Source organism: Anabrus simplex, chromosome 1 (assembly GCF_040414725.1).
Source record: "Anabrus simplex isolate iqAnaSimp1 chromosome 1, ASM4041472v1, whole genome shotgun sequence".
Classification (NCBI taxonomy): domain Eukaryota; kingdom Metazoa; phylum Arthropoda; class Insecta; order Orthoptera; family Tettigoniidae; genus Anabrus; species Anabrus simplex.
Genome location: NC_090265.1, coordinates 1,116,847,862 through 1,116,862,308, shown reverse-complemented (window position 1 = coordinate 1,116,862,308; position 14,447 = coordinate 1,116,847,862). Strand labels below are relative to the sequence as shown.

The following is a 14,447-nucleotide window of genomic DNA, read 5'->3' as shown; positions in this document are numbered from 1 at the left end:
GTTAATAACCAACTGCGCAAATGTCCCTTACTCTTAGTCCCTACTCGTAAGTTTAGAAGAATTTATAAGCTACGAAAAAGTTAAAGATGACAATCACGAAATTCGAGGGGTAAGGCTCATCTCTAAAGATAATAGGCAACTTGATGTCTTTCGAGTGTACAGACCAGGAAGGGGTAGCGCAGATGCTGAATCAAAATTCTTATGTAAGCTTTGTCTTCTTGGTTGCCTCCAAATGGGGGAAGCAGAAATAAATGCATTTCTCAATAAAAAATTAATAAGATAATCAGTAATGTGGGAAACGATAAGGAAAGGAACGTGACTGTAGCGGGTGATCTCAATTTACCATATGTCAATTGGGAAGGTTGTGTGAACCACAGGAAGTATGACCAACAAATGGCAAATAAGTTAATATGGGAAGGGCACCTGATTCAGAAAGTGATGGAACCAACTAGAGGGAAGAATATTCTGGATGTGGTGGTGGTAAAACCAGATAAGCTCTATAGAGAAACCGAAGTAATAGATGGTATTAGTGACCACGAAGCTGTTTTTGTGGTAATTAAAAATAAATGTGAAAAAAAATTGAGATATTAAAATTAGGACTATTAGGCAGTACCATATGGCTGATAAAACAGGCATGAGGGAGTTTTTAATAAGTAACTATGATCGGCGGAAAATGGTAAATAGACAAGTAAACAGACTCTGGGATGGGTTTAAAGTAATTGTTGAGGAATGTGAAAATAAGTTTGTACCTTTAAAGATGGTAAGGAATGGTAAAGATCCACTATATTGCAAAAGAGAAGTAAAGAGACTAAGGAGGAGGTGCAGGTTGGAGTTAGAAATGGCTGTGGAAGTAAGGAGAAATTGAAGGAACTTACTAGGAAATTGAATCTAGCAAAGAAGTCAGCTAAGGATAACATGATGGCAAGCATAACTGGTGATCATACAAATTTTAGTGAAAAATGAAAGAGTATGTATAGGTACTTTAAGGCAGAAACAGGTTCCAAGAAGGACATTCCAGGAATCATTAATGAACAAGGGGAGTGTGTATGCGAGGATCTCCAAAAGGCAGAAGTATTCAGTCAGCAGTATGTAAAGATTGTCAGTTACAAGGATAATGTCCAGATAGAGGAGGTGACTAATACTAAAGAAGTATTAACATTTACTTATGATAACAATGACATTTACAGTAAGATACAAAAGTTGAAAACTAGAAAAGCAGTTGGATGGAATTGATAAGATTTCTGGGGATATACTAAAGGCAATGGGTTAGGATATAGTACCATATCTGAAGTACTTATTTGAATATTGTTTGCATGAAGGAGCTATACCAAATGAAGGGAGAGTTGTTATAGTAGCCCCTGTGTATAAAGGAAAGGGTGACAGACAAAGCTGAAAATTACAGGTCAGTTTGACATGCATTGCATGTAAGTTTTGGGAAAGCATTCTTTCTGATTATATTACACATGTTTGCAAAATTAATAACTGGTTTCACAGAAGGCAGTTTGGTTTTAGGAACGGTTATTACACAGAAGCTCAACTTGTAGGATTCCAGCAAGACATACCAGATATCCTGGATTCAGGAGGTCAAATGGACTGTATTGCGATTGACCTATCTAAACCATTTCTTAGGGTAGATCATGGGAGACTACTGGCAAAAATGAGTGCAATTGGGCTTGACAAAAGAGTGATTGAATGGGTGGCTATGTTTCTAGAAAATAGAACTCAGAGAATTAGAGTAGGTGAAGCTTTATTTGTCCCTGTAATAATTAAGAGGGGAATTCCTCAAGGCAGTATTATTGGATCTTTATGTTTTCTTATATACATCAATGATATGTGTAAAGAAGTGGAAACAGAGATAAGACTTAAGATTGTGAGCAACTGCAAAATGACCTCGATAATGTGAGATGGACAGTAGGCAATGGTATGATGATAAACGGGGATAAAAGTCAGGTTGTGAGTTTCACAAATAGGAAAAGTCCTCTGTTTTAATTACTGCGTTGATGGGGTGAAAGTTGGAAAGATCTTCATTTGGGCAATCACATAAATATGAATGTAAATAAAGGGTAGGGGCCTACAGGTCTCTGCACATGGTTATGAGGTTATTTAGGGGATGTAGTAAGGATGTAAAGGAGAGGGCATATAAGTCTCTGGTAAGGGGCTGCCTGGCCGATGCGGTAAAGGCGTGCTCGGTTCGCACGAAAGGACGTGGGTTCGAATCCCCGTCAGGATGTCGTAAAATTTCCGGAGGTGCATATGGCCCTGAGGTTCACTCAGCCTATACAAAACTGAGTACCAGGTTAATTCCTGGGGGCAAAGGCGGCCGGGCGTAGAGCTAACCACTCTACCCCATCACGTGGCGAGGTTAACAATGGTGGAAGCCTTTACCTTCCACCCCTCCAAGGGCCTTCATGTCCTGTACGGAGGTGACTTTGCTTTGCTTAAGACCCCAACTAGAGTATGGTTCCAGTGTATGGGACCCTCACCAGGATTACTTGATTCAGGAACTGTAAAAAATCCAAAGAAAAGCAGCTCGATTTGTTCTGGGCGATTTCCAACAAAAGAGTAGCGTTACAAAAATGTTGCAAAGTTTGGGCTGGGAAGACTTGGGAGAAAGGAGACGAGCTGCTCGACTAAGTGCTATGATCCGAGCTGTCAGTGGAGAGATGGCGTGGGAGGACATCAGTAGACGAATAAGTTTGAGTGGTGTCTTTAAAAGTAGGAAAGATCACAATATGAAGATAAAGTTGGAATTCAAGAGGACAAATTGGGGCATTCGTTTATAGGAAGGGGAGTTAGGGATTGGAATAACTTACCAAGGGAGATGTTCAATACATTTCCAATTTCTTTGCAATCATTTAAGAAATGGCTAGGAAAACAACAGATAGGGAATCTGCCACCTGGGCAACTGCCCTAAATGCAGATCAGTAGTGACTGACATACTAGCGACGATGTCTCTACTCTACCTCTATATCAGCGTACTCCTAAATTACCACTTGTAGGCTAATAACTGACCCTACAATCCGGCTTCAACAGGTCATTGAACAAGCGGCGGCAAAGGGGCTATACAGGAAGATTTGGTACATACAAAAATGAAATTAGGAAGTAGACGCCTATAGGATGATCATGAATATTGTTTTGTGGGGCCTAACATGGAGGATACCTTTACAACTGGAAACTAAAACCTCTGTATTGACAAGCTGTCACAGGAATGGCCTATGCTCGAAAGACATCTCCTAGCGTATGTTTGACCGGCTGTATTTGGAGCACTCTACCAGGAAAAGACGAAATCACAACAATTTGATTTAATTAGCTACACTGGTGCGCTCTGTCAGCTTTGTGTCGGAATTCGAAAATGAATATAATCCAAGAATGTCAGAAATGGCTTTGAGGAAGCTTTCATTTCAGATAACAATTAATGTTATATTAATTATTTTTTCAAAGTAAAACTAAAGTTGACAGTATCATTGCAAATTGGTGAACTTGGGTTACCTTTCACATGATAAATAGATAAAAGATTATTTCACTTTCCGAGACGTTCAACATCAATATGAGGTAAGAAGTTATTTAGTCTAATCAATTCAATTCAGTAAATTTAGTGACGTAGGTCCTTGTTCTTCACCCAGATGGCTGAAGTTCGAATCGATTAGACCCAAGCGTCGAAATTTCAGTTAAGAAATTACGTAGCGTTAGGAAGGGCATCCAGCAAAAATGAAAAATGAGCGAAATGGCTGCAGCGAGACCAGATATAACTGGAATAAGCTGAAGAAAAGTTTTAAACATTTTTCACGAAAACACCATGTTTTTTGTAACACTGAAACGCCATGAACATAAAAAAAATTTTTATATAATATTTCACTTAGTCCTCTTTACAGTAATTCATCTCAAGTATCAACCACCAAGAGATTAAGCTCGAACGTTGTTGTTTTACTATTATTGCATAACTATTCAAAATGTATTTTATTATTATTAATATTAATATTAATACCATTATTATTATTAACGTTACTTTTTATTCTAACAGAAACTTATTACAAGTGATTATTTTCATATTGACCGTACTGAAGTTCAATTAACCAGCATTGAATAGGTGGCTTCAATAAATTAATGTTTAACATTTAATAACAGAAACTTATTATTTGCCCTAACAATGTTTCAAATATATTACATACACAGGCTTATTTTTCACACTCTGGCAATACAGCCTTTTTAATAATGGTTTATGATAACTATGACTACATACACGGCTATTAATAACGCTGTCTGTTTGTCGCTTTTGACTACTTTTAACAATAAAAAAACCCACATTCCACGTTAACCGTAATGCTATACGTTATAGAAAAATGAATGTAGGAGATCTTTCAAACTGAAGACAACAGCATAATTATTTACTGGAGTGTTCGGCTTTCCTACACACATAGATTATAGGGTTATTTCTTTCATTTTTTTCAAAATTAAGGTAGCAGCGTACATTTCACCACAAATAGTTGATGTAAAGTAGTAGTGGAATATTATCAGCTTCAAAAGATAATAATAATAATAATAATAATAATGAAGACAGGATCATACATACTGCAATTCTTCTTCTTATTTTTCGTCTAAAAGGAAGGTAGCAGAGTACATTTTCACACAAATGTTACAGTATGACGTTGATGTAGTAGTGGAATGTTATTTTCTTACGTAAAAAGAGTAATCAATAACATAAAGAATTCATAGTAGCGTACGTCACCTCACGTTCCAAGAGAAAACTCGGGAGTCGAAGTTTATGATTCGATTCAAACGTAGTTTTCTTCCCCTAGCCTTAAAATTCTTCACACAGCGTGAGAATGTTGTATACTGAGGAGTGCTTTGGTGAATGGTCGGCGTTCTGACCTTCAGTTCAGAAGACCCTCTCTTCAATTCCCGGCCGAGCCAAGGATTTTAACTGCGTATGGTTAATTCCTCTGGCTCGGGGACTGGGTGTTTGTGTTCGTCCAAATATACGTCTCGTCATCTACATACAACATACCATGCTACTACTAACCACAGAAAACACGCAACAGCAAATACATCCATCAGCATAGGGTTGGCGTCAGGGAAGTACCCGATAAAAAAAAGAAGAAGATAACCTATACTATTGTAGAGACAGTTGTGGAATGGGTAACTGTTAGGTTGGGAAAAGTGCCCTGAAACTTAAAATTGCTATTACACCATTTAAATGGTATATTGTGTGTCGGAGAGGGAGAAGACAGGGATAGAGGAACATCGACACTCATGATACCTACTTTAAGCACAGCACTATGCGACTGTACAGCCCTACAGTGTACGTTGAGAGCACAGAGTAATGAAACCATATTTGAAGAGAGTTACAAGAAGAGAAAAAATGTCTTACCTTCTGGTAGTGGATGTAGAGTGACGGCGGTACTAAGCCGGCCACCCCCGAGACTGACGAGGTGAGGGGTGTCAGTGTGTACCTTGAGGGCGCGTCCAGCCTCCCGCACCTCCACCCCCTCCGACATGATCTGAAAAAATCAAGTACGCCAAAATTACTTTCTTGGACCATCAAAAACACTCACGATTAAACAAAATATATCTTCCAAGCCTTACAAATTATTACATGGGCGAATACTGATGATCTAGCGGTAACGACCCGAGTTTGATTCCCGACCATATCAGGGATTGTTACCTGGATTTGAGGGCTGGTTCGAGGTCTACTCAGCAAGCGAGAGAACAATGAAGACACTATCTGACGGTGAGGCAGTGGCTCCGATCTAAAAAGCCAAGAATTATGGCAGAGAGAATCCGTCGCGCTAACCACGCGTCAGCTCGTAATTTGCAGGTCTTCGGACTCAGCAGAAGTCACTTCGTAGGCCAAGGCCCATCAGGGCTGTAGCGCCATGGGGTTAGTTAGTTAGTTAGTTAGTTAGTTAGTTAGTTAGTTAGTTTGTTTGTTTGTAAACTAACTTCTTCCAGATCATTATCCGCTACGTATAATTATGTTAGTTTATGTCAGAAGCAGGCAATTTAAAAAATGAATTTGAGCAATTCGGAAATTGTGTGTCAGGAAGGTCATATTTCTGTTGGAAAGGATCTAAGGTTGTGGGTTCGGATCCCATTAATGTCCGGTTGGCCATTTTTGACCTGTGCTTAAAGTCTCTTCCGGTATGTACCATATGTACCGAACACGACCAAATTCATTTAATGTCTCCTTTGGAATGAATAATAACTTCGCAATGATGCAGAATTTCACAGTTGGGATCTAACAGAGAATATTTTCTTCTGATCTATTAGCCCGTGATCACATTTTGACGAATGTCGACGATCTACTGCACTGCCGTACTTGTCAAAATAGTATCACAGTTAGATAGACGAGAGACGCAAGGATTTAATTTCACCATCTGAAGGATTGGTGGAGGGGGGTTCATAGGGTGGGTTACGCCACTAGCACAACTTGTCTTGTCAAGGCCTGTTGTACAGGAGGTAAAATGTCGCCACTCGTCTGTAATCAAATCCTACAAGATCAGAATACTATACCTCTGTTAGATGACAGTCGTGTAATCGTACATCATTAAAAAACACCTACACATAAAATATCAACACAATGCAGAGTTCGTCACACTGTTAGAAAATCTATGTTATTATGATAGAAAATACCGGCCTTCTGAAAGAGTATTTAGACAGAGAGATCAAATGTTCGTAAGTTGGCAACACCGCTCTTCCCACACGTGTACTCCTGGCTGTCACTCATAAGAGTGGAATTTATAACCTATCACCAACTATCCTGTTTTCCTTTTTTATCCGCTAAACATCGCCTCATGTTTCATGACTCGGCGCTCGCTGACAGCTGATCGCGCCAACTGACTTCAAGTGAAGACCTAAGCATGTGATGACAGCTAAACTGTCACAACAATCTTCCAGTGCAAAGTCTAGACCTGGGGCCTGTTCCACGAACGAACTTTGCAACTTTGCACTTTTCACTTTTCAATTCTTGCAAAGTGCAAAATCTTTCTGTTCCACCATGAACTAGGTTGTACTTTTCAATTTCTTCGCAAAGTGAAAAGTCTTTGCGAATGACTGATACGATCGAGTTTATTCCATGAGCAAACTGTATAGGCCTAATACTCTATGATTTTAATGCTTTACTTTTCGCGGCGAACTTGGCGGTATAATTATCGTACCGTTAGTTTTTATCATGGGAAAGAAAGGTTATTACAAGAAGCTGGCTGTGCTGGAAGTTGTCAAGGAGAAACATGACTTCCTTTTTTGACAACTTTAAAGATAACCTCTCAAATGATGGCACACATCAATGTTAACGAGAGTACCGTCAACACATCCACACACAGAAGGACATTCACCCTTCATTCGAAATCCCGTCGCTATATTAAGTGGATTACCAAGCCAACGTACTGTTAGGAAATATTACATTTACTATAACATCTACGACTTTGGTAACAGTTCAGCAAATAATTGATTTCGATGCCCCATGCATTGCTGCTACACCGTGCAGCACTATTTACTAACCAATGTAAGCGTATAAGAATGTGTTCTTTTTCGGAAAGGAATTGACTTCTTTTTGTTACATGTTTCAATAAATGATCGATCATTTCAAGAATATAGTCAGTCTGTGTTGGGGTAATACGAAACCACTCGCGAAATTACGTCGAAGTGAGGTTATGAAAATTAATCCTGTCTTTGTACGTTCTCTTATTGGTTTCTTCATCACTGTCCTCACTTGATGCTAACAAAAGCTCACGTCGTAACGTGTTTATATCACTAAATCAAATTCTACGCCGAGAAACTAGTGTGCATACTTGTTAATTAACATAGGAAAAGGGAATCATCTCTTTGCAAGATTTATGAAAACTTTCCACTTCATTTCTTTGCACTTTGCATATCTGTACCAATGGAGGAACATAACAGGCTTGAAAAGTGAAAAGATTCCTAACTTTTCACTTTTCACTTTGCAAGCTAAATCTGAAAAGTGATGGTGGAACAAAATCTGAACTGAAAAGTGCAAAGTGCAAAGTGAAAAGTTGCAAAGTTCGTTCGTGGAATAGGCCCCTGGTACCTACCTAGATATTTGCTATACCAGAATCATCGACAAATTTGAAAGATCCACCATAGAGTCGCGAACTGACTTTGGTATCTTTAACTTCGTTAGACACACACAGGCTCCTGGCCGAAGTCAGTAATAATAATGTACGACTCGTTGGCTGAATGGTCAGCGTACTGGCCTTCTGTTCAGAGGGTCCCGGGTTCGATTCCCGGCTGGGTCGGGGATTTTAACCTTCATTGGTTAATTCCAGTGGTCCGGGGGCTGGGTGTTTGTGCTGTCCCAAACATCCCTGCATCTCACACACCACACATAACACGCAGTTACCTACTCATGGCTCACCCTCATCGGAGGGTCTGCCTTACAAGGGCTGCACTCGGCTAGAAATAGCCACACGAAATGTATGTAATAATAATAATAATAATAATAATAATAATAATAATAATAATAATAATAATGTATGTTCGGTCATCAGCCTGGAGGCTGGTTGGATCCTCGAATGGCACCACCAAAGGTTTTATGGTTACAGGGAAGCCGCGAAAACGTACAGCGGCGTCAAAATGAGGCATAGGCAAGATGTGGAACAAGATAGCTCGTCACTGCTTTTCTCATCGGGACTGAAAGTGCTATTGCGACACGACTGGCTCTATGAATTGTATCTTTCGTAACATCCGAACGGCTCTATGAATTGAATCTTTCGTAACATCCGAACGCACTAGTTATGATCCAAATGTCATTTCTCAGCTCCACCCTTACCTCGGTATCTTCCATACCGGTACCGTTAAACTATAAATGAGACTGGATCTTCGGTGGAAGCTACATTTTACTCTGGCCTGTGACAAAAGATAGATGCAAAAATACTGATCCATCAGTTTGAGAGGCGATATTCTTCAGTTTAGAAATATCATTTCTCAGCTCCTACATAGCGAATTGAGATAAAAACTAAGTGCAGCAACATTCTGGATATCTATATTTTTCTTTCTATTTGCTTTACGTCGCACCGACACAGATAGGTCTTATGGCGACGATGGGATAGGAAATGCCTAGGAATGGGAAGGAGGCGGCCGTGGCCTTCATTATGATACAGCCTTGTGTGAAAAATGGGAAACCACGGAAAACCATCTTCAGGGCTGCCGACAGTGGGGTTCGAACCCACTATCTCCGGGATGCAAGCTCACAGCTGCGCGCCCCTTATCCGCACGGATAACTCGCCCGGTCATCTATAATTTAATAGGCCTATTAGTAAGTTTCATGAAAAACATTAGTTGTTTTTGTGTTTATTCAACCCAAACTGAATGACAAAACATTTCCATGATGGATATCGTCTCCATATCGATTATTCTATCAACCCTTACAAAACAGCTACAAAACGAATGTACCGACAGGCACTAAATTCTTATTATACCTATTAGTAAGATAGCATAAACTGTGTGAAAACATATAGTTTATCTCCAGCACAAAGCGGCATCGATAGGTAATAGGAACTCCATGACTAATACGAAACTAACTGATATAGAACTGCGTTTGATGAGGAGAGAGCCCATCTATTTGAAGACGGCAGGGTATGAAGACGTGGAGATTTCTTGTGTCCTCTTTTTGTTGCTCTCTCTTTCCACAAATCAATCAATCAATCAATCAATCAATCAATCAATCAATCAATCAATCAATCAATCAATCAATCAATCAATCAATCAATCAATCAATCAATCAATCAATCAATCAATCAATCAATCAATCAATCAATCGCTACTGATTTGCATTTAGGGCCGTTGCCCAACTAGCAGATTCCCTATCTGTTGTTTTCCTAGCCTTTTCTTAAATGATTACAAAGAAATTGGAAATTTACTGAACATCTCCCTTGGTAAATTAATCCAATCCCTAACTCCCCTTCCTATAAACGAATATTTGCCCCAATTTGTCCTCTTGAATTCCAACTTTATCTTCATATTATGATCTTTCCTACTTTTAAGGACACCACTCAAACTCATTCGTCTAGATTTCTACTGTCATTCCACGCCATCTCCCCGCTGACAGCTCGGAACATATCACTTAGTCGAGCAGCTCGTCTTCTCAAGTCTTCCCAGCCCAAATTTTGCAACATTTTTGAGCACCCAGAACAAATCGTGCTGCTTTCCTTTGGATTTTTTCCAGTTCTTGAATCAAGTAATCCTGGTGAAGGTCCCATACACTGGAACCATACTCTAGTTGGGGTCTTACCAGAGACTTATATGCCCTCTCTTTTACATCCTTACTACAACCCCTAAATACTCTCATAACCTAGCGCAGAGATCTGTACCCTTTATTTACAATCCCATTTATGTGATTACCCCAACGAGGATCTTTCCTAGTTACTTACAATGATCCCCGAAAGGAACTTTCAACCCATCTCCGCAGTAGCCTAATTAAAACTGAGAGGACTTTTCCTATTTGTGAAACTCACAACCTGACTTTTATCCTCGTTTATCACCATACCAATGCCTACTGTACATTCACTACATTATCGAGGTCATTTTGCAGTTGCTCACAATCTTGTAACTTATTTATTACTCTATAGTCTATACAGAATAACATCATCCGCAAAAAGCCTTACCTCTGATCCACTTCTTTACTCATATAATTTATATATAATATATCAGGAAACATAAAGGTCCACGAATACTGCCTTGAGGAATTCCCCTCTTAATTATCACTGGATCAGGCAAAGCTTCGCCTACTCTGATTCTCTTCAGATCTATTTTCTAGAAATATAGCCAGCCATTCAGTCACTCTGTTGTCTAGTCCAACTGCACTCATGTTTGCCAGTAGTCTCCCATGATCTACCCTATCAAATGCCTTAGATAGGTCAATCGCAATATCCGACATTGTGTGTTTATCCTATTATGTGTCACCCCTCCTCTGTAAATATATGATTTCATAACTAATTGGACTCCTTAAAACTGAAAGGTGCAAAATGACAAAATGAAACATTTAAGATGGCATAAAAAAAGTTACTGTATGAATATTTTTAGACAGATCGGGTTTTCACAATATTTAATCGATAGACACGAGTTATGCATTGATTTAACACAGGTATACAGAGTTGCTCTTTGTTTAGACCCGTTTGTACGACACAATTTGTGGAAAGAGATAAGTCACGGGACTGTTACTGTTCAATGGCGGTCGAGCGAGTTGGTCGTGCGGTTAGGGTCGCGCACCTGTGTGCTTGCATTCGGTAGATAGTAGGTTCGAACACCATTGTCAGCAGCCCTGAATATGGTTTTCCGTGGTTTCCAATTTTCAGACCTGGCAAAATATTGGGGCTGTACCTTAATTAAGGCCACGACCGCTTCCTTCCCACTCCTTGCTCGTCGTCATAAGACCTATTTGTGTCGATGCGATGTAAGCAACTAGTAAATAAATAAAAGTGTTCAATGGTGCTTAGTCCATCAGCTATGCTGCTTCTTCTAAAGTACTGTTTACTCACAGATACCGGTATGCCCCTAGAACTGTATTTACGCTTCATTTGTTAGGTAAGAAATCATTCGCATAAGATTCATCATCTTTTCTACAGTGATTGCCCGATGAAGGTTTTGAACTTCCAACAATACAGGGTCTCTCATTTAAACCCACGGTGTTTGTACTCTGCGCTACGGCAGCTCCAGTATGGGAGGCGCGCGCATAGTTCTTGACCTTACAAGCAGCCTGTACGTGTTCGACCTGGCAAGCATGAGTCGCCAGTCTGAATCCCAGCTGTTAACATGGTGAGACAGTTATCATTGCAACACAGTATTTTCGTATGTAAAAGTTCTGGTTTCATCTTAATGGTCGTGTGAACAGTCATAACTCTCACTATTGGGGTGCAGAAAATCCTAATGGTGTTTTTGAAGTCCCTAATTATGATAGGAAGATCGGTGTTTGGTGTGCTGTTAGTGCAAGAACAATAATTTGGCCCCTTTTTTTCGAGACGACAGTAAATGCAGAGAGGTACCAAGATGACATTTTGACGCCATTCTTCCATCAGTTAAGGGAAAAAGAAGAATTGTGTGGATAGTTTCAACAATTTCAGCCCGTGCTCATACAGCAGAAGATTCCCTTCTTACAATCTCGGAAGTGTTTGCAGACAGAGTGATCCTGATCAGTGCTGCCCCCTCGTTCTCCATATCTAACAGTGTGTGAATTTTTACTTGTGGGGTAAACTGAAAGAATAAGTGTATCGAACAAATCTTCACACATTGGAGGAACTGAAAGAAAACATTACGAATTAAATCAAAAGTATTACAGTGGCAGATCTCACTCACGTCAGCCAGAATGTGGTTACCAGATACAATGCCTGTATAACCCAGGAAGGACGACACTTCCAGCATCTGTTATAAGGTAAGACTTCAAATAAGAGTATATACACGCTTAAAGCAGGGCGGCCGCGCGCGACTTAAGTTCCGCTGAGGCAGCTGACGTAGCTCAGAGTACAATCACGGTGCGTTCGATCTGAGTTTATCTGAGAGACCCTTTACAGACCGCACATCGTGAGCTTGTGTTGTGCGCAGGCTGTGAACTAAGTGGCTGTGATCGCGTACTACGAGAATAACTGTGGAACTGACTTAGACTATAAGTGACATGTAGACGTCCCTTTTCTCATCATCATCATCATCATGGTACTCCCTACTTCAGTGTCATCATATACATGTTTTACAGTAACACTGCCTACATTATTATTAATATTATACCGAATGCGCCTTAATGGTAATCAGCTGGTCCAGCAACTTCTTGGTTGTTACAGAAGTCTGACACAGTAATTGGACATTGAATGGTTTCACCGAGCTCGATAGCTGCAGTCGCTTAAATGCGGCCAGTATCCAGTATTCGGGAGATCGTGGGTTCGGCGGACCCCACTGTCGGAAGCCCTTAAGATGGTTTTCTGCTGTTTTCCATTTTCACACCAGGCCGCTTCCTTCCCATTCCTAGCCCTTTCCTGCTCCATCGTCGCCATAAGACCTATCTGTGTTGGTGCGACGTAAAGCGTTCTGAGTGACTTCCGAACTTTAGCTTCTTATACGATTTTAAATAGCTTTTAACGCTCTTTTCCGTAAGAGCATGAAGGGTTACTACTCCCGCCAACTGGAATACCTCGTGTTTCCAACATTAAAAAGACGCCGTTCGTACATCGTTCTCCTAGATTCCTTTCTACGTGAAACCCGCGGTTTTTTAAAATACTTTGGCAACTTGCACCTTTCTACTTCAAGGTATCCAGCTATTTTCTGTGGCACGTTATACCTTGAAGACGGCTTCTGTTTAGAATGAGCCGACTATTAAACTGCAACTCATGTAGGCGTACTTTATTTACATTATTACTTTATAACGCACGTCTGCCTTGGGTTTTACTGCTTCCTAAAACAGAAACGAAAATATCCTGGGGGAAATTCCAATGTCAAATATTTTACAAAACAGTGGTATAAAACAGGAAAAGAAGGTTGTGATCTCTCCACAAGGAGATTGAGCGGACGCGCCATAAGGAGGGCCATAAAGCTAGTAAACAACTCCCTGCTGGGTGCTTGGCTGTGCTATCAAAACAAGATTTCGGTGAATTATAGAATCAGCCAAGATCCAGCCTTTCACGAAAATGGAGGAAGAAAAATACGCACTTTACTTCCAAATAAACACTTTAGGAAGCATCTGGTGAAGACAGCGCTTTGGCGATAAAAATACGCACGTAGCCCCGAATAAGTACCAGAGAAAATTATTCCACAGGGCACACGAAATGCAAACAAACTTGTAGTTTTATTTGACTGTTTGATATTGTGATCTTTACTACAGTACCTTCAGTTTTATGTGCGATTCGAACCATACGAACGTGACTTTTCGTTTCTAAAATCCCACATGCGTAAGCAGCTCCGTGTCATTGACATCTGGCACTTTAAAGAACTCGTATGGAACAAAATTTCGAAATTCCAGTATCTCTCAAAATGTGTAGCAATTGAAATGGATCTTTTTTCTTTCCTTTTTTAAAAAAAATTGCTTCACGTTGCACCGACACAGATAGGTCATGGCGACGATGGATTAGGAAAGGTCTAGGGGTAGGAAGGAAGAGGCCATAGCATCAATTAAGGTACAGCCCCAACATTTGCCTGGTGTGAAAATGGGAGACTACGGAAAGCCATCTTCAGGGCTGCCGACACTGGGTTTCAAACCCACTATCTCTCCAAACAGAGGCTGTATATAAATTAAGGCCACGGCCGCTACCTTCCCAATCTTAGCCCTTTCACATCCCTACGTCGCCGAAAGCCTTTGATGTGTTACTGCGACGTTAAGTCATTCGATCAGAGAAATGGATTACTGTTCGGATGAGTTTTAGTTAATTTTGTCGGGTAAACATCAAATAATTTGGAACATGCCGACATCGAACGGGTTGGAGTGCCAAATTGACGCCTTTCCACCCTTAGAA

General features: G+C 40.2%; 1 protein-coding gene across 3 annotated transcripts in view; it reads right to left on the bottom strand.

Moving 5' to 3' along the window:
* Nucleotides 1-14,447, bottom strand: part of LOC136858075 (pleckstrin homology-like domain family B member 1) — an 871,560-nt gene that overhangs the window by 328,248 nt on the left and 528,865 nt on the right. For all 3 annotated transcript variants that reach the window (XM_067137338.2, XM_067137337.2, XM_067137339.2), the window contains one exon: nucleotides 5,369-5,498. In XM_067137338.2, the coding sequence (XP_066993439.2) occupies nucleotides 5,369-5,495 (127 nt within the window). In that variant the 5' untranslated portion in view covers nucleotides 5,496-5,498. The remainder of the gene's footprint in view (nucleotides 1-5,368; nucleotides 5,499-14,447) is intronic.